Source organism: Tenebrio molitor, chromosome 7 (genome assembly GCF_963966145.1).
Source record: "Tenebrio molitor chromosome 7, icTenMoli1.1, whole genome shotgun sequence".
Taxonomy (NCBI): Eukaryota; Metazoa; Arthropoda; class Insecta; order Coleoptera; family Tenebrionidae; genus Tenebrio; species Tenebrio molitor.
This window is the reverse complement of record NC_091052.1, coordinates 14,908,559-14,929,368: the sequence shown is the minus strand read 5'-3', so window position 1 is coordinate 14,929,368 and position 20,810 is coordinate 14,908,559. Positions and strand designations below refer to the sequence as shown.

Sequence of the window (20,810 nt, the reverse complement as noted above, 5' to 3'; positions counted from 1 at the left end):
TTTTAAACTTTCTCGTCCGAGCTCCAGACTCGATCAAAAATTCTAGCCCAGTATGTGATAATTTATGGTAACAAAGAGTGCACGATTTATTGCTGTTGTGAAGGCAATTTGTTACCATTTCAATAAATAATTGCCATAGTTTCTCCAATGCTATTTTATTTTCAGGTGAACTACGAGAATTACTGTTACAACCTTGACTCACATACAATGCACGACAGAAAAAATTGTTGCATTCTTGACAGATTCTTCAAGAAAAAAGAATCAGTAGGTTCAAACATACTGAAAACAGTAGATATCGATGCGTTTTGTCAATCTCGATACTGTCATCAAGATTGCAACTAAAATCAATTGTAGCAAATCGATCATAATGAACGAAACATTTTGATTATTTTGAAAATCAGTTCAAAAAGAATTCTCAAAAGATAAAATCTTATTTTTTTTTCATTTCAGGCTTGTGTCGATGCTAAAGATAAAATTATTTGTTGAAGTTCGGAAAATACTGTTTCGAAAATTTTTCGAAAAGAAATACTTAATTATGATATTGTGCTTTTATTTTTGACAATTAATTTTGACTAATGAAAATAAAATTAACTATTACAAGGATAAATAAAAAGAATAAAGGAAAATTTTATAGTTTTTACAACAAAAGTAATACAGTAGGTATAAAAAATAAAAAGTAAAGTAATTTGTATATTAACAATATAAAAAATTAAAAAAGAAATAGAAACTCAAAAGTGACACTGAACTGCATTCACGTTGTTTTGACATAATGGGAAGCTGTCTGTTGAATTAGGTTATGTTTTTCTAAGTTTGAGGTTATAAATAGCGTCAATGTCTAGTTCTAGTGCATTGTTGTCAGATTTACTAGTTTGCGATTGGGAATACTCGGACATCGCGGGAAATTCAGCAACATACTTATTATGTTCATTTTGATAGATCAGCATGTCACTTTAGTGACGGAAATCAGACAGTGTGTCCAACGTTAAAAAATAAATCATGGCCTCCCATTATGCCAGAACAATATGTGTTTAGATGTTCATTACATTATTTTGCATTGTGTACTTGAGAAATAAGCATTTTTAAGAGATTTTTTAAAATGGGATAATACGGAAAAAGCTTCCATTTCGAGTAAAATATTTTTTATCTTGTAGATTCTCATATTACAGTTGGTTGCAAAAAAACGGGAAAAGGATATTTTCCTAATTTTCCTAAATTTGGTTTAGTTCATTTGTCAATTAATTGTCTACTTGACAATACCTGTCAAATAGTTTTTAAAAATGTCATTGAATTTTGACCATAATTCTAACCTATCTCTCGTAAGAAGATTTCACACTATGAAAAAATCGTAAAAATGCGTCAATTTTATTTTGACACTTCCCGTTTTTTTTGCAACCAACTGTACATTTTAATCATATCAAATGAACTATTTTTAAACGCTGTTCAAAAATCAAAAAACTATTGTGGTGCAAATAACACACATTTTTCATGACATTTCCTATTACTTATCACAGTGACGGATAAGTCATTTGCACCACAATGGTTTTTTGATTTTTGAACAGCGTTTAGCTTTATAATTTTTTTTCAAAATCTTACATTTGGCGCCAGTAACAGCAGGCTTGCGCTTGAATACATATTTGATAAACAGAAAAAAGTAAGTGAAAGTAACATTTTGAGCAAAATGGAACTGCAAAGACGTCATAATGGAAATGAATTAAATTCACAATTTGTTTAGAAATACAAAAATGTATTGTATATTAAAAAAATCACAAGTTGAAAACGTTTTTGATGAAGTGAACTCACTTGAAAATTTTCAAGATGTGCAGAGTGTCAAACTTTTGAAAATGAAGAAAGATAAAAAATCTACAAAACAAAACTCTTCATTCAAGAATACCTCACTATAGAGAACACATCAAAATCAAATGAAAGGTTCGCGGTTACACTTTAACAAAATTATTTAAAAATAAGTGACATCTTGAATGTAAATTGTCAACTTCCAGTCAAACATTCTGTACGGATATTTTACTCTTCTTGCAATCCAGCACATCAACGTTTTCGTAAAACTTCAACAACCTAAAACCACACTTAATTTACTTTAAATTACTCAAATCATTATTTCCATATTTTCAAACCACAGATTTCTTCTCGACTTTCACTATATAAACAATTGAATCTGACAAGCCTGCCATCTTTTGTCGCATTTTCGAAAATCGTTACTCAGCAGAAACCTGTAGCGATTCTAACGAAACCATCTGCGCTAACCTGCAAGAACTACAATGTTTACAAAACTGTCAGCGCAATCGATTCCTGAAACCCCAAAATGTTTAAATTAATTCTGCAACGAGACAAACAACGCCAGTTTATCATTTTCGACACTTTGTGTTAACAGTTTTACAAATCTGTTTACTAGGACTGCGGTGTAGGAATCTGTACGGTGCTGCACAGAAGAAACATTTTCAGGTGTTAGAAACATTCAGTTTTCAGCAGAAGAAAAAAGATCACTTCAGAATTGTTTTTGTTTGTCGTTTGGAAAAACGTGTTGCATGCAGAAGTAGAGTTGTACTTATACATTCAGAATTGAGTACCTGGGAGCATGTTTTTTGTATGCAAAATCAGCATATACATGTATGTTAATCTGGAAAGAAATCGCAAGACAAGACGAGCGAAGATTGACACAGAAGAGTTTATTTTGATGTTTGACCACCAAGCGTCCGATGCATTCTCCACTTGAATGGTAAAGATTTGCATTTACAAATCTGGCATGAATAGGATTTATGCTCTTTTGTGACAAGACAATAATTTTTTATTCGACGAGAAACAACGACCTGAATTTCGCGTTGGAAAAATATTTTTAGTATCCGACGCATCTGTCATAATATTTACAGTTATTAAGATGTGAAGAACGGGTGAGGAAAACATCACTTTTAATAATTGTTTATTCAGAGTGGACAATTACAACAGTAAATATTAGGATCTCGCACAATCTAAATTGTACATCTTTCACACACACAAAGTACAAATACATAAATAAACTAAAAAAGAATGAAACAATGTTGAGCTAAAATGTACACAATATAATACAACTTTACACTTATCCTCGATACGGTCGAGTTGATTTGCAATCGTGAACCGAACCTTTTGCGGTGAAGAAGTTGAGGAACGCTATACATAAGTGTTTACATATTATATACAAGTAAGTCTAGACCATTCATACGTTACATAACTTAAGAATAATTTATTTCAAGTGACGGTATTTACAAAAAGTGAAGTTTTTGCTCATGCTGTATATGTACACTAAGACCTATGCTAGTTTAATCACACTTTCATTAAAAACTATGCTTGAGTGAGCAGTGTCTTTTCACAGAGATACAAAATTCTAGACATATCTTACAATCCATCCTCCAAGAACAAGAACCGAAAAAGAAACAGAACAAAACTCAACGTCCTCAAAAGAATAAAATTTAACAATATTGCACGTCTAGTCCGACATAAGTACAAGCCTAGTAAGAATCCGCCGCCGCCGCCGCCGCCACCAATACCGCCGAACGTCTATTGGCACAATCGCGAATGAGAACCCGTCGATCGTCGCGACGCTTCATCCTGTGAACCGTCGCGGCGTCGCAGGCCGGAGACCGCCCCTGGATCCGATGGGGCCCTACGAAGGGCCGCAGTCTCCGTTATAGGAGGCCCAGGGCTAGCTGTACGGACTGCCGCAAGCGTAAAGACCGCGCTGCATGGGACCCATCCCGCCCATCCCCATGGCTTGGTGGAATGCGTAGCCTTCGTCCTGGAGGGACGCCAGGTGGAAATCTGTAACAAAGCAGCGTGAATGACTACTGCCTCTGCACCCACAACAAGTATGGAGATGGACCAGACCAACAGATAGCAAGATATATCTACGACTGCTCGAACTACTACTCTAGTGCGGTGCTAGCGCGGGACACGCCCCGCACGCACCACATAATACACGGTCCCTGTATAGTTCCGAATTTGTCCGATTGAAAAACAAAGGAAGAGAAGGAGACAGAAGAAACGAAAAATAAATTAAACAAAATACCTATAAAATGGAATCACAAGTAAACATCCTAAGTGGCGAGGTGGGCAAATTGGCTAGGATGTAAGTCAAATTGGTAGGGGTGTCCGTAAGGGGACATGTGATAAGGAACGATATTCATACTGGCCATCTTATGTTCTTTTTTCCACTTCATCCGCCGATTCTGAAACCAGATCTTTATCTGTCTTTCGGTCAGGCACAAGGCGTGTGCTATCTCTATTCGTCGCCTCCTCGTCAGGTACCGATTGAAGTGGAATTCTTTTTCTAATTCTAACGTCTGATAACGAGTGTACGAGGTCCTCTGTCTTTTCGTCTCGCCGTTGGCGTTCACAGTACCTGAAAAAACAATACATAAGTACCACCAAAACTAAGAGTACAACTACGATAGGACCGCGAGTGACGTCATCGCGACATTGCTGGTTGCCTAGTCGCACCACGACCGGTACTTCTGCCGCCGTCGGTTTATTTTAAGACCGATATTAATACTACTCGAGTACCGTCTGCTCACTCGCAAGGGTTAATCCCACCATTTCCACCATAATATAATTTAATTTAGATTTTTATATTTAGAATGGAGGAAGAGCACAATGCGATCGCACTGTTGTCAAAATTGAATCGTCACTCCTCCTACCCTCGTGACTTGTTAACCTTTTATGTCTGATCGCATAAACAAACGACAGTGTGAACTGACGTCTCGCTCAGCTGATGATGAACATGTTTATTTAAAAAAGTCTTCCGACGAGATAATATTTTTATCACGACTCTCACACTATTTCGCTTCACCTTTCCAAATGGTTTGTCAACAGCGATAATTCATCATCGACAATGCGAAGGTTTTCGTTATCGTCGTTGGTACTTGGTGGCGATTTTCGATTTGATGTGGTTTTGCCACAATTTCTTACACAATCGCCGTGTCCACGCTTTAGATAAAACATCGATTCTGGAAATGCAAAAAATCCACAACTCAGATAATCCGAATAAACAATCCCGCCGTCTCGTGCAGTCTGAATGCGAGAAGTTTAAAATAAATAATGATTTCATGACGCGCAACTTTATCGAAAATGATTTCATGATCTATTTAAAGAACCGCGCAAGGAATTTTTCAAAAGCGTAAGATAATTCCGCAGATGCGCTTATCAATCACGAAATTTTTGGAAACTGAATTGAATTTTTGTCGGCTTGTAAAGTCTGATTGGCTTCAAAGATGCAAATTGACCGGAATGGAACGACTTTAGCTCGATTAATTAGGAATCGCAAATTGGTATAAACTCTGGCAGTCAAATAAATCCTACATGTTGGCAAACACGGTAAATTTTATAACAAATCCATTGCCAATTATACGCAATGTTGAGAATAAAGAAATCAGAATAGTCGAACTGTTCTCACCCGATTTGTCACCAATTGAGTTTGTGTGGGCAAAAGTTGTAGTCGCAAGATCCGGTCTACTCCTTGAGGCCTCCGAAATACTGTTAGGACAATTAGCATCCAAAATGGTGACCCATTGGTATAAATGAATGGACAATTTTTTGCCTACATAATAAACCACTAATCGTATTGAAATCAGTCCCATTGAAGACACTGCAAAGTGTTACGACACAAATCGTTGTTTCTCTATAACTGGCAAAAATTACACAATGTCTTCCGGACAATACCACGTAGGTTAGAGGCAAATTGCACTGAATAATGATAATTCAAGTTTATGTTTTGAATTAATGGTTTTCAGATAATAGTACCAAACTAGAAGATTTACGATCGCCTTTCAATTTCCCGATGGTGACAATAGATTTGGCAAATTTTTTTTTGGCGAGTCAAAGTGATAATCTGGCGCAATTTGCCATGGCTCATCTGCGCATCGACATGTCGCCAGTGTACGATTTTAATGAATGAAATTGAAGTTAAACAAGCGTGAAAAGCTCTTACGGTTTGCTGTACTAAAACATTATTATGTTGATTTAATTAACCGGTCGGATTCAATCGAAATTAGCTCGTACAAATGGAGTTTTTTTCCATCTATCAAATTATTCACATTTTCGACGTTCGGGAGATGTAGCGCGGGGCCGATCGGCGAGAGGCGGCACAAGCGACCGCAGGGCCGGAACGAATAAAAAAATGATGTGCGCCTCTCTGGATGAAGACGTCCTCCGCTGTAATTTTGTCGGTCGGTCGTAAATCGCCGCCACCCACATGCTCGAGTATTTTAGTTATAAGGTGCAAACCCAATTATAACTCGAATAACATAACGGCGCAATCTTCAAACCGACATCGAAATGATATACAAACATTTCGCAAGTCGTGGACATGGCCAAGTGACATCGGGAGTCGTAACTCACATCTAGGATGGGTGTTTTGTAGCGAGGCTTTCTCAAGGAAGCCGCCACTACCGCTACTGAATAAATCAGGAGTTGGCCGAGAGCCAGTGATAGAGTGTTCATTCGTAGGTGTTTTGGGAAAGCTCCATCACTCTGCGATACAAGAGTGTCATCATTTTTAAACAATCATTACCCACTAGAAACACATCGATTTCATTACAGACACTCTCGCTTTCGGAATGTTTCTCTCCAGTTGACTGACACGGGAGCGCTCTGCATCTGTCAGATGGGATACTGTCGCGGGTTCAGATGTTACTGCAGCCTTAATTTCGAAATGATTACTCGTCGGTAATAAATTATTTTCTTACCAAAATTCTCTACGTTACCTACTCACAATATGTTCACCGATGTCCTACATAGGAGTCGGTTAATGGAATGCTATTGCCAAATAAATATAATCAAAATTAATGGCCTTAATGACGTCAAAATAATGCGTGACAGTTTGATGTGTTAATTGAAGCAAATTTTCTGGGTTAGTTGTTGGGTGGGATTTTTTTTTAGTATTGGACAATTTGACATTTGGGAGATGTAGCTGTGGTGCGGTTTTCATGTAAGCGGCGGGACCGTCCTCCGTTGAAACATGTTCGATGCGTGATGTAAATCAGCGACGGTTGTTCCTGATAGTGGTAAAAATTAGATGTCGACAACTGTACCTAATACATAATTATAAAAACTTTAATAAAATATGACGACAAAAATTAAAAAATTAATTGCACTTGCCATTCTTCGATTTAGATTGATCAAAAGTGTACAAATTAAATTGTAGATATTTTGACATTTGTGAGTGTGGCAGTACCGACGGATATCGTTTATTGTGGTACGGCATCAAAGCGTTGTGAGAAAATTAAATGAAAGGATTATATTATCATAATTTCCTTTAAAATTTTGTTCTTGTTTAAATTTTTATTTTTCATGTGTTATATTACAATCTATTTTGATTGAAATAAATACTACTATTATCATAACATTTTAGTTTTATAATACAAAAATTTCCGATAATAATGCGGAATCTGGAAAAGTGCCCCGAATGCTTGCAGCATTTCCACGTTGAAGGGCAAGGGAAATTCTCTCGAAAAGAAGTTTCTTTGATTTTCAATTGCCTGATTCCGCAATAAGTCGGTTTCCGCTGACATTAATGAAATCGATGGGTTCTTTATTGCACCAAGGGCCTAAGGTTTCAAAGGCTCAACCTCGAAAGAATTAATTTGGTGTTTTGAACATTTCGGACAATTGAAACATTTGTTTTTGGAAATTTTTGAGTTTCTAAAGTTTTTAATTCGGAATCATTGTGATAAAGTCAAATTTTTAATATTCTGATGTGGAAGATGAGGTCTTGGAAACAAAATTAATACATAATGTTTAAAACGTAATAAAAACGTAACTTAAATTTACAAGTTTTGACAATTTTGCTTTATGTAAAGTACCGCGTTTTACATTCCTGCGAAAGTCTTGTATTGTACGGTCGATGGACAAATAAAACTGGGACACTTAAAATTTAAGCTATGTAAATCAGACTATTGAATTATCAATAGGTATATTTCTCAGTGTCTCTATAATATGTCATACCAAAGTTAACCTATTTGTGATAAAGCCGTAATTAAACGATGGAAATTTGTAAATTTTGAATTTATGTGATTGTCATTTTTGTCCTAGTTTTATATGTCCATCCACTGTACATCAGTACATCACTGTCAGAATTTCAGAATTTCCTCTTGTGTGAACGGATTTCGATAAATGTCACAACTTGTCAAAACGAAACATCAAGTTAATTTTAAAGATTTTAGGCGATTTGGAGGTTTTAAAGGGCTCGTCGAATGAAAAAACGTTGTATTCAACTCGTTCTTGTGTAAATTGGGGTTTTTTTGGCACTCGTGGGCGTTTAAAACGCACGCTTGTTACATTCGCGTTTTAAATTGGCCCACTCATGCCAAAAAAGCCCAATTTACACACGAACTTGCTAAATAAATTACTAGGAAATTTTGCAAAATAAAAAAATGGTTCTTTAAAATCTGCAATTTCAATTTCAAGAGTTCAAAAGTTTAGTTCTAAGAAAAATTCAAAGTGGGTACTTCTTTCCGCAAGTTCCTTGTTTCGCCATGTTTCTCGCTGTTTTCCTTTGAGTTTTCATCCTTCTGTTATCTTTTTCTGTACATTTTAGTACCTACTAGTTGTTCTAAATATTCCAAAGTCAATCAATCTTCTTCGTTATTGTCGTCATCTTCACCCTCTTATTTCTATTATATCATATTTTTCAGTTTCGTCTTTGTTAGATATTTTTTCTAAAAATCCCTATTCAATTCTGGTAAGCATCAGTACCAGTGCAATGAAAAGTGCAAAGTGAAATTTTTAAGCAGTGAAGAGTACTAGTAGGTACTGTTCACGTTTCTCTTCTAATGCTTAAAAAATCACATTTAAAATCTAAAGAAATTCAAAAGTACTGCTTGGAGTACTGCGTTTTATCATTTTTTCCATGTCTCTCTCCGCTTGACTGTATTTTTTGTTTGTTTATTTTTTAAGCACTGGTTCATTATATTCGTTTAATTTTATTATCTGTTTTATTTTTCCACTCATTCTAGTACTACCAGAATTCTTCAGTATTCGGTCTCCTTTTCCTTTTAATTCTTTCGCTTCTTCCAAGTTTTTCACCGATCCTTCTTTCTTGTCATCATCATTATTATCTCATGTTTCTGATTTTGCATTTGCAGATTATTTTCTTGAAATTCCCGTTCAATTCTCCTAAGCAGTACCACATTTTTTCCAAATCAGCAAGTCTAAATAAAGCACACTTAAAATAAATAAAAGGTATAAATTGTCTTAAGCATTAGAGAATAGGAATCAACCTACTACAACCTATAAAATCTTTAAAGTAGGGTAGGTACTGTTTTATTTGGAGTACTGCTCTGTATCATTTTTCTCCACGATTTCCTCCGGTTGTCTATACCTGCTTATCTTTAAAGCACCACTTTCACTGTAGGTATCTCTTTTTGTTCTATTATCTCTTGTAGTACCACCCTTTTCTAATTCAGCCCTTCAGTACTCAGTTTTCTATTATTTTGTTTCTCTCTAGTCTCCATTCTGCGCGTTTTTAACCTCGCTCCTCTTTCCTTTATCCTTCATTTGTTATTAATTTCCACCTTGGAGTACTTTCATTTCCTGACTTACTCTAAAGTACTTGCATCAGTCTTCACCCAGACCATTCTTTCCTTACGGTGTCCATTTGGATAATTTTTTTAGATGTGTTCACATAAGCAGTACCACGATGCAGTACCCTTTCAAGTCTCGTCCTGCCGAAAAAAAACCTTCACACATTTTTAGTGGGGCGAGATTAGTCGTTTCGATTTTTTGTGGGTCGCGTGATCGCTCCGACCATCTTCGTAATAGAGTTGTTGTGATGTTTCTAATGGATTAAAAATTGATTGAAATAATTTCCGTCTCTTCACCTGACGGTACTAAATAGTCGAGTCGACGGCAATGACGGCACAAAAAAGAATCAGTAAGGAAGGATTAAATCGGCGAGTGTCGGAGAGGTGAAAAACGATATAAAAGCACGTGGTGTGGCAGCTAGGCAGTATTTTTGGCGTGGTGTCAGTGTGACACGGTCCAACATTTGTGTGCGTTGTAAATCGTGGTATTCAAAAAAGCGAAAAGCACGATCTATTTACGATAAATTTCGAGTTCGAGCCAGAGCCAGAAGAAATGATCGTAGCTCCTGTCCACAACCCATAAAATAAATTAGAATGCAATAAGTCAACGCATATTTGTAGGCAATATTATCAATTTCACGGCTGTAAATCCGTTTAATTTAAAATTTTAGTATAAAGAAAACAAGAGAGCTCGCAATAAATCTTCAGAATGATTCTATGGACTCGGAGTGATTCTGGGTAAACATAAAACAGCACCGAAGAAAACTTAATGAAAACGTCCATGAAATTAGCACTTTCGAGTATACAGTGGGAGTCAAAATAAATCGAATCTCCCGTGGAATCGAGTCGGGACTCTTCGAGGTGCACTAATCGCCGTCCAATAAATAATTTTTCACCCACATGCCCCTCAGAAAAACGGAGGCCGTCAGCTCCTGCGGCGACGTCTTTGCCTCGTAATTTATGCCCCGCGTTCAGTATTTATACATCTGTTCTGAGCGCTTTCATAATTCATAGTTAACAGGTGAACGGGCAAAAATTGGGTCATCTCAAAAATCCGCTTTTTAATTAGGCGGGGCCTATTAATAGCGCCGTGCGGGCCGCCGGCGCAGGAACTGCCATGGTACCGGGGCGAATCGACAATGCCCCTTCGAAAATTTCCAACCTTACGGTGCGTACTGTGTAAGTAGATTTTAATCGATTAAAATTATTCGCCATTATTTGCTGGCGAGGTGCGAGGATTAATTCATTTTTTATGTTTGCACGACGCTCACACCTACTGAGTGTTCGATGTGAGGAATAAAATATATAAAAGGTGAATTTCACCCTTCCTACGCCACATACGGGAATAAAATCTTTTTTTATCGTGTGGGTGTAGATAAATAGCCGAGTGAATCTCACGGATAATAACCGTTGAAATAAATCAATGTGGAGAATGTTAATATATGACGGCGTTGAATTAGAACACCTGATAAATCGGCAGGATGCGCGACGCTTTGTTCAGCCTTTTCCGCTCCTAGTTGTCCTCTACGCTAATTATCCTGTGCTGCGACGGAATACGATCCCGGACGACGACAAACTATATTCCACGAGAGAAATTATCCCGACAAATACTCCACGTGCATACAAAATTTTCCCCACAACTTTTTTTTCCATTTCACATTCTTCTCTTTTCTTTATACTTCCTTTTTTTATATTCTATATTTTCGAAACCCTTCGCAACCCTATTACAAACTTGGAACAACTTATTCCCAATCACATGAACATTTATTCTTACGTTATTTCTTTATCTTTCATAGTTTGTTTCATTTTCCTATTTTCATGTTTTTTTTTTCATTCTCACTTTCATTCATTACGTGTCAAAGCTGTCACAATTTAAACATAACTGTTCATTCGCTCCTTTCATCACACCAAAAATGAGTTTTGAATTTTTTTCAAAATGACCTGCAGCAAGTACCTATGTAAAAAATGTCTTCAACAAGTTAGAACATGTTTTTTTTTTTAATTTATTCTAAATTTTAGGTAATCACAAGCGGACGAAAAGGAATTCTTTTTCGGACGCTGACCGTGGCGGGATTTGTTGGTCTTTTTAATCCTAAGTTAGCAACAAAACGAAAAAATTATGTAAACAAGTAATTGTAATGCAAATACATAGTAAATTTCTAGTTTTATTGGGAAAGTGATAACAAATATTATAAAGAAAATTATTAATATGTATTAATAAAATTATCTATTTGAAAAAGATAGATCCAAAATAAATTTGTAATTTTTCCAATGATGTCTTTTGCTTTGGTAGTTTTTGCGGTCGCCTAAAAAAAATTAATTGACCTCTGCGCTGCCAAAAAATGCCTTTTGTCCTCGCCTGTTTCAAGCCTCGGCTGCGCCTCGGCCAGAAAATTCCGACTCGAAGAAAAAAGATGCACTTTTTGGCTTTGATACAAAAATTACTATTTTTGAAAAGCTCATCTCTCAGTTTTTTTAAATCTCCCAAATGATCTTTCTTCTTTCCTCACTTTTTTCTGTTATTAAAATTACTTCTTTATTGCTATAAATATCCTTTCTACTTTGTTTTCAGCATTTATTTTCTCTGCAGAACCTTTTATTTTTTTATTACAAAAACCCCAATCCCATGCTTTTTTCTTACTTTTTTAAATTTTTCATTGAGATATATTTTTGCCATTCCCATCTTTTCAGTAAAATTTTTCTCTTCATCACAATTTTTTTTAAATCAGACCGCACGTCTCGATTTTATCTGAAGAGAGTTAAATGACCACAAATCTCCCGCTAGTTGATTAGTGAGGTCACCAACAATAGCCTCACGCAGATCTCTAGTCCCGATCAAGTTCATAGGTATCTTTGTCTTGTCAACAGAGTCCAGGTCCGTTTCAGAAATATTTCTCTGGGTTTTGAGAGCTATTAAAGACTTGAAAATAATCCGGGAACACCTCCTGGCAGCACAATGAATAATGCAGCAGCCTATAAATAAATTAGAATCTGTGTTCCAAAATCTCTGACAAAAATTTCGACACGACTTCCGACGATATTATAATAATAAATTACTAAATCCACCCCTGAATTACTGACTCGATCGATTTGCACACGTTGTGGAAACCACCCCCACGACACGTCTCGCACCCCAAAATATCACACTATTTTTTGTCGATTCTTATCAGTTTTTTCACATTTCATAATTAACTCGACATGTTTAAACCGGACTGGGCGACTGATAAGGACATAAAAATATTAATTATTGTTAATTATTGCAGTCATTTGTGTAATTGTCCTCATGAATATGCAAAATAATTCATCTAATTAGTAATCAAATTGGAAAATTCGCGTGGGGTGGTACCTCGTCGGTACCAGCCGAACCGCTGTTTTTAATTAATTCGGCGGCATATGGTACTCCAGACAATGCCCGCTTGCTCTGTCTAGTGTGACAGTTGACGGGCGGCATCACGAAAAATTTGTAAAGTACTTAAGCGGCTTTATCCCACCCCGCACAAAAAATTCTGATGCCAATCAGCGTCAGATATTTGAGTCGAGAGCAGAGAATGAGTCGCGACAGCGTCTGGAGCTATCCTAGAGAAGGAAACATGGGGAATATGTCAGATGTTGTTATTTTCCCGGAAAGGCAAAAGTGACATGAATACCACTAAGTTAGGGGAAGGACTCGTTTAAATCGCTCCTCGATAATCCTCGTCCCACTCAACTTGTCGCGAACAATGAGCCGCAGAAATAAATACGAATTAAAATATTGTCATTAAGTTTTGTCACATTATCAGATCCATAATAAGAAATTAATGAAACTGATACGGTCTGTTTGAGAGGAATTAAACTCGCGTTCCTCCTTCCCTGCGCAAACTAGGATTGCAAACGCCACTCGTAAACACTCAATTTAAAATTCGCGGCTCACATAAACTTTCCGATTGGTCGCGCCCGGGCTCACGTGACGCGTCGGGGCGGGTTTTCGCTCGATTCGAAACTCGTATCGCTGAGATTGGTCGCGATCGGTCACGTGACAAGATTGGAGTGATTTGAATCTCGCGGGTGAGTCACATGAGAGCACGAGTGATTGATAGGGGCTGCTCATGCAAATTATTCACGGCTCATATTTCTACCGATACAAAAGGAGGTGTCGACATAATTTGTGATTATGCCAGTGGTTAATGAGTTGTAATTATAAGAGGTAAGTAGGAACTAATTAAAATTGTTGAGAGAAGTTGTAAATTAGGATAATTAGTTGAGGGATTAGCATAAAAAGAGTGATTTCAGTCGGCGTAAAGTGGATCGAGTGAGGCTATCGGAGTTTTGAGTGAAACGGGGGTTGTGCCGGGGCGATAAATTACCCAGTCTGGGTCATTTTAAGTCGTGACGGTAAATAAGTTTAAATTTGTAGGGAGTCCATCATTTTGAAAGTATTATCCTCGGCCATTACCTACGAGCAATCCTTTTACCTAAAACACAATTGCTCTGTCTCAATGGAAATAACAAGACATTATTTATCATAATAGCTATGGGTCATAAATTAAAGGTAACACGACTGATGTCAGGACATTTAGCCGCGCTCTTTTGCAAGGGTTTAACCTTGTTTCCTATGCAAATTTCTCTCTTGTAACTCCTTTAGTCAAATTTCTTCAAGGTCCCTCGAAGATGCTGCTAAATATAGAGACTACTTGAAAGTAAAATTCACGTTTTTGAATTGGGAATCGGCACGTTTTGCCGAATATTCAATAGAGGAAGTCGGGCACCTTGAACGGCTCTCTCAAACGCCGGACCTGTCTTGCATAATGGATGGAGGGACAATAAGGCGCACCGAAAGCGAAAATGGAGTTGGTGAGACTGTCGGCGGACCTTAACGCTGATGGCTAATTTTTTCGGATCGTTTATCACCAAGTAAAGGAGAACAGTTAAAGCGTCAAAAAATATTTCTGTTGCTTTTCTTCGATGCTACCTGCGTCACAGATTAACTTGAATAGTTCCACAGATTAATTTCAATTTCAAGGATGTTTGCCTACACAGGAAAAATGTCTCCGACAAGATCTTCAATCATACGCCCAGGTGAAATAAATAATAGTGAATCATGCTTGAAAGAAAACAGAAATTTCTGTGGCAAAATCTTCAAAAAAATTTAAAAAATAGTCGAAGGAGAAACAGAAGTCGTTAATCTCATTTCTTATTTGTGGACACTTTTGTTATCTCGTGAATAATTGTCCACTTTAATTCAACAAATGCGGCAAATAATTTTGCGACAAAAAAGGTCCTTTGGAGCCGTTCATTTCTTTACAGTTTTCTTTATTCTTTCTTTTCATTCTCATCAAAATATTTTCTACCGTTTCTCAAAAATGTTTCCCAAATCATTAAAAAATGTACATGCAACATTAGGTAAGTGTTGTTTGAGGAAATTTGATTTTTTGTAACAGCATCTTCAAAATTTGAAACAATATTTCATTTCATTTTTTCCCACATCTGTGTATTACATCCTTTGAAATTATTATGTACCAAGTTATTATATAAAAAAAAATATATGAAAAAAGGAGAGAGATCAAAGCATTTCACTTTCATTTATCTGGTTCCTTCAGTTGAATCTATCTATTAGAAAAAAATATTTCAATATCTTTTCTTTATTATAAATTTGTGCACTGTATCTTAGAGTTTCTTAAAATTTGTTTATAATTTGTACATTGTTTATAGAACTCCCAACTGCATCTTTCAATTACATTATTTTATAAAAACATAAAACTAAAATGTTTTGTCTTATTTTTAATTTAAAAAAAATATAGGTAATATAATAAATATAATAAATACGTTCTATATTTTGTACCTAAAATAATTCCTATGATAATTTCCTTTTTTGGCCTTTATGTTTTTATAACATCAGAAAATATCGTGTTTTCCTCTTTTTAATCAGACTTATAGTTATTTGTGTATCAAGGTCAAAAAGTGCATCTTTTTCTTCCGAGACTTAGTTTTCTGGCCGAGGCGCAGCCGAGGCTAGAAAACAGGCAAGGACAAAAGGCACTTTTTGGCAGAGAGCTGCACGTTAAAGTTTTTAGGCGACCGCACGAACTACAAAGCAAAAGACAAATTTATTTTGTATCTACCTTTTTCAATTAGATAAATTTTTTAATTCGTATTAACAATGATTTTTTATAGTAGGTATTTGGTAGGAATTTGCCAACAAAACTACAAATTTACTATCTGCAATACAATTACTCATTTACATAATTTATGGTGACAGAACAATTATCGGTTTTGTCGGTTTCGTTGATAACTTACTAAACAGATCAACAGATGGCTTCACGGTCACCGTTCGAAAAAGTGCGTCCGAAAAATAGTTACGTTTCGTCCGCTTGTGAATACGTAAAATCACCGTTTTCATTAAGGGTGTCTAAAATTTTTTTTTGATATTTTTGATAAAAAAATGACTGGGATTAAGTGCTTGTAAGTTATATACATTGCCCTTAAGGGATTATTTTATTTTCTTAAAATTAGAAAGAAATCTGTTCTCATCACAATAAAATGTTGGAATTTAGAATTCTAAAATTGTGCCATTTGTTATAACTGTAATAGTATTTTTGTGAAAATTTCCATTTTTGTCCTTATTAGTAGATAGCAGAGTAATGAGAATAAATTTCAGGTGCGGGGTCACCTTTAATTCCCACATCCTTTCTCCAGCCTCCGCTTGCATTCAAAGGCTTGTAAGGATCTCAAGGATGTTTACCTACACGAGCGCAAGTATGCCGTCAGGACCTTGACGTCGGGCTGGCCGCACCAACATTTCTTCTTGTAGATGGTCGCCGTAGCTACCGCAATTAATAATTCCCCAAAAACACCATAAATTAATCGGTGTTAATTTTTCTCAGATAAATCACCGTTCTGTTGAAAATCCCAATATTTCACCGTCTTGACAGTTATGTAAAAATAAATACCGCAATAGCGCACAGCCTCCGGTACGATCTAAAACGTAAACCAACCTGTTATTTGTTATGTCAGATGCATAAATTACGAACGAATCGTCGACACCTCGGTGGAAATCGAGGAAAACATCGGAATCGACCTGAGCAAAAGTGATTTACAAGCGCGAAATGTGTCGTTATCTCGGGTCGATAAGGTGGCTACCAGAAGCAATCTGCGGAGTGCACGGTCGTTAAGAGGCGCCGTCTAAACCTCCCTGCAAAATCGAGTTATTGTGTGTCTAATCCTGCAAATGTGCTTGTAATTTGCGTTACGCGGCCGCTGGATCGCGCCGATCTATCGACATTGACCGCTGCCGGTTATCTAAAAGGCGATAAATAATTCGGATGCAATTTTGTGTTTTATTTCGGGCCGACGGGCCATTAGGGATGCCGCGGATGCTTCTCGAATATTTCCACAACAATAATTCCGTACGTCTGCGACGAGATTTATGTCCTCTTGTCGCATAATTAGAAATTGATTAATTTTTATGTTTAGCAAAGCGAACGGCGGGGCCGACATGGAAACGAGCTCTCCGCAAAGTCAGGTATTAGAAAACGCTTTTTATAAGAGACTCGAGCCTATCGTATCCAGTTATTTATAATCTGGAATATTTAACTACAACTGTTTGTAATTTACGAGGTCACACCAAGATTTATGGCACTGGATTCTTATACGTTTCGGATTAAAACAGTCTTGAATTTTTAAATATCCAAACAACAGGTATGTGAATAAATTATCGCCGCATTCGCTTCGAGTGCACGCTCGCGCTCCATCAAGATCCACACCGGTCGACGCTGCTCGACCACGCTCGACAACCGTTTCCTCGATTTGTCCCATCGATCGCCGCGATTTGCGTGCCGCCCCCACATCCATCACCCAGATCTCCACAACTGAATGAATAACGAGCAATTTTTGCACTGTCCTACCCTGACAACTTAAAATATGTCCGCCTTGATTTATTTAATAACTCCCGGATTTATACCTCACTTAGGGCACAAGTCACGGTAACCTACTGTCTGACAACATTCTTATTATTAGCAGCATTACCAAACAGTTCTAAATTTGTTGGACGATAAGACCGGCGAATTGGTCCGACCGACTGTTTACTTGGATTTTTATGAAATTGAATAAACACACTTATCTAATTGTTGCCGCAAGTCCATTAATATCTGTCGGTTGATAAGTGATGTAAAAGCGAAAAAGTCGCCATTGTTGTGTTAATGTAAATTCGAAGCTGTGAGAATTTCGAGAGGTGACGTCAAGACTGAATTTTGAGACGATAAAGTGTTTCGACCTCAACAGCGGGGTCATCAGAGTTGTGTGACAAGTGACTGACAGGCGGCTTCGCACGTGGGCGGCGAATCGTCGAGTCCGGTCCTGTTTTCCGCCTTGGATGGCACGTGTGACGCGATCCGGGATCCGGGGGTGGATGGCAAATGGCAATTTAAAAAAGAATTCCATTTTTGAGGATGGTATGGGTTAATGCAATGTTTGTATAGTGTTTGGATCGAATAAGAAATGCTCTGATAATTTTTCTATCCATTTATAACTGTCTGTCTATTTCCTCTTGATGTGTCCTCCCTTTCCCCCAGCTCGAGCGATGATCGCGCCGGGAGGGTGAATCGTTAAAAGCTTGATAATTTTGAATATCTGAATATCGTAAATCAAACGCGGGCCGCAGCCACATTAATTAATTTCAAAACAACTAAATAAGTATGTATTATTTTTTTACTAATACTTTTAAACTGTCCGTGACAAGACGCAAATTACAATATCCGAGAAATTCAATTTGTTGGGACGATTTTTTCACATCTTTGGGGAACTGTGACGCGCAAGTTTTTCGCTTAATTGGACTAACTGTGTTCAATAAAAATATGAAAATTCGTCGCGATAGGAAAAAACGTGTGACGTCACGTTATTGATGGCCTATTTGCGAGCCATAATGTCAGACTAGTATTTCAACAAGCATTTTCTTTTATCACTGATTAATTGAAGTAATTATTTCAGGCTTAAGTAGACCATAAAAGATATGAGCGGAAAGTGTAAACTCATAACAGGATAAAGCTATTTATGTAGCGGATTTACACATTCAAATACATTTTTTAATACGCGATTTGCAAAGCTGTTTTAATAACTTGATCTATCGAAAATTGTTATTTCTGTATCAAGACTAAAAAGTGCATCTTCCTGGCCGAGGCGCAGCCGAGGCATTTTTGGGTCGAGGTTCACATTAATTTTTTTAGGCGACGGCACGAACCACAAAGCAAAAGACATCACTGGAAAAATGACAAATTATTTGTATTTTCCTTTTCCAAATCTCTAAATAATTTTATTAATATCTACATATTAACAATTTTTTTAATAGTTCTATTTGTTATCAGCTTGTCAACAAAACTAGCAATTTACTATTTGCAATAAAATAATTGCTTATTTACATAACTTATGGTGACAGGACAATTATGGGTTTTGTCGGTTACAACTACTAAACAGACCAACAGATGGCGCCACGGTCAGAGTCCGAAAAAGTGTGTCCGAAAAACAATCACTTTTCGTCCGCTTGTGAGTACGTAAAATTACTGTTTCGGTGCCTAAAAATTTGATTTTTAAAACATTTTCTTTTTGAGAGACTAGTTCGAGATTAAACCACTGTGTTCGCTCTGCAGAATTAATATACATAAATAGAGAAAGCCATTTAATTATTGTAAAGTTTTGCACCTCAACAATACAATGCTCGTTCTCATCAGGCAACGTTATGGAATGTTTCTCAGATCGCTTCTCTTGTAATTAAACATGACTAAGGATTGATACAAGATTTTTGATAAAATGTGAAAGGAATGTGGAAAATGACGCTCGATGTAAGTTTGTGACGAGTTCTAACACGAATTATCTAGTTGAAAGCAAATATTTCTTCTTTAGTGTTATTGTTATTAAAAAAATCAAAATGTTATTGACAGTTTGCTGTTAAATATTTTCTTACAATGTTTCTCATTATAGATCTGTAAACTATTAAACCTGTGCTTTTGAAATTCATTTTACATCATATTCTACAAGTTGACTATTTTTCTATTTCAAGAATGTGATGCTTGCTCTGACTAGACAAAACTGCTTTAATTACTCAATTAAATATTCATCCAAAAGAGATGAGTGAAACACTGCAATTTAATCCTTGATCAGCACCATTCATTTTTGATAGAAAAAGTTTGTGATGAGTCTATTAATAAACAGTCACTCGTTAGTGTTTCTTTCTTTTTTTAATTCTTATCAGCCCAAAATTCAAATAAAAATCTCATTAAAAAAATTGTCCCATTTCCAATTACCAAAAATAATTAGAAAACGAATGCGAATTATTCCATTTTTGTAAATAACTGTTTGACAGACCGCTCGGGAAGTTTGTGATGAGATTTGACAAAGTAAAATTGTGAAGTGAATGGTGTATGAATTAAAAATATCAACGAAAGGCTACGTTTCATTATTTTTTCTTCTCTTATACTTCATGAAAAAAACCAAGGTATAAAGTACAACTTTGATTAGATAAGACCAGACAACCTTTATTACTTAATTCGTAGTTTCAAGGAGTTTAAAGTTCATTTTTAATTTTATATGGAAATTTTCGTATTGCAACAATATAAAGCTCGCTCTCACTAGACAAAAATAGCCTCAGTTGTTCAGTCATTTTGCAACTAATTACATTTGACAAACAATTGAAAGAAGTTTAAACGAAATAAAATGACAGTCGACGGAGCGTTCGGAGAGTTTGTGATGAGATGTGACAATCATTTTCTAATTGAGAAGTTGACGAATTAAAAAGAAACGCTACTTTTTGTTATTTTCTTTGGGTTAAATGCATTTGAGAAACCATTGAAATAAATGAAAATACATATTCTTCGACGAAGCGTTCGGAGAGTTTGTGATGAAATGTGAGAACGATTTTCTAATTGAGACGAATTAAAAATGCAAAGCTACTTTTTGTTGTCTCCTCTTGCTCCGAAACTACATACATATTTGGAAAAATCTCATTGACAATTTTTACAAGCAAGCTATAAGGTACGAATGTGATTAGATGAGACCAGATAACCTCTGTTATTGAATTTGTGGTGTCAAAGTTCACGTTTAGTTGGTCGATTCTTTTGAAAGTGGGACGATTAAAACACACTTAAGCGATTCAGTCCTAGACCGCCACAATAATCTTCGGCTCAGGAAGTTTGTGATGAGATGTGACAAGGTGACACAAATTATCTAATAGAACGCACGTCCCGCGTGTTCGATTCGCACACACGGAACACATCGTTGTTT

The 20,810-nt window shown here is 36.4% G+C and overlaps 1 protein-coding gene across 2 annotated transcripts in view; it reads right to left on the bottom strand.

Moving 5' to 3' along the window:
* Positions 1–2,919: 2,919 nt before the first annotated feature.
* The window catches only part of LOC138134838 (homeotic protein Sex combs reduced-like), a 31,623-nt gene continuing 13,732 nt past the window's right edge, over positions 2,920–20,810 (bottom strand). Inside the window, exons 2-3 of one of the 2 annotated variants that reach the window (XM_069053382.1) lie at positions 4,175–4,387; positions 2,920–3,807 (exon numbers count right to left, since the gene is read on the bottom strand). In XM_069053382.1, coding sequence (XP_068909483.1) covers positions 3,692–3,807; positions 4,175–4,387 — 329 coding nt within the window. In that variant the 3' untranslated portion in view covers positions 2,920–3,691. Of the gene's footprint in view, positions 3,808–4,054; positions 4,388–20,810 lie in introns of both variants that reach the window. The other variant, XM_069053383.1, reaches the window with a different exon arrangement.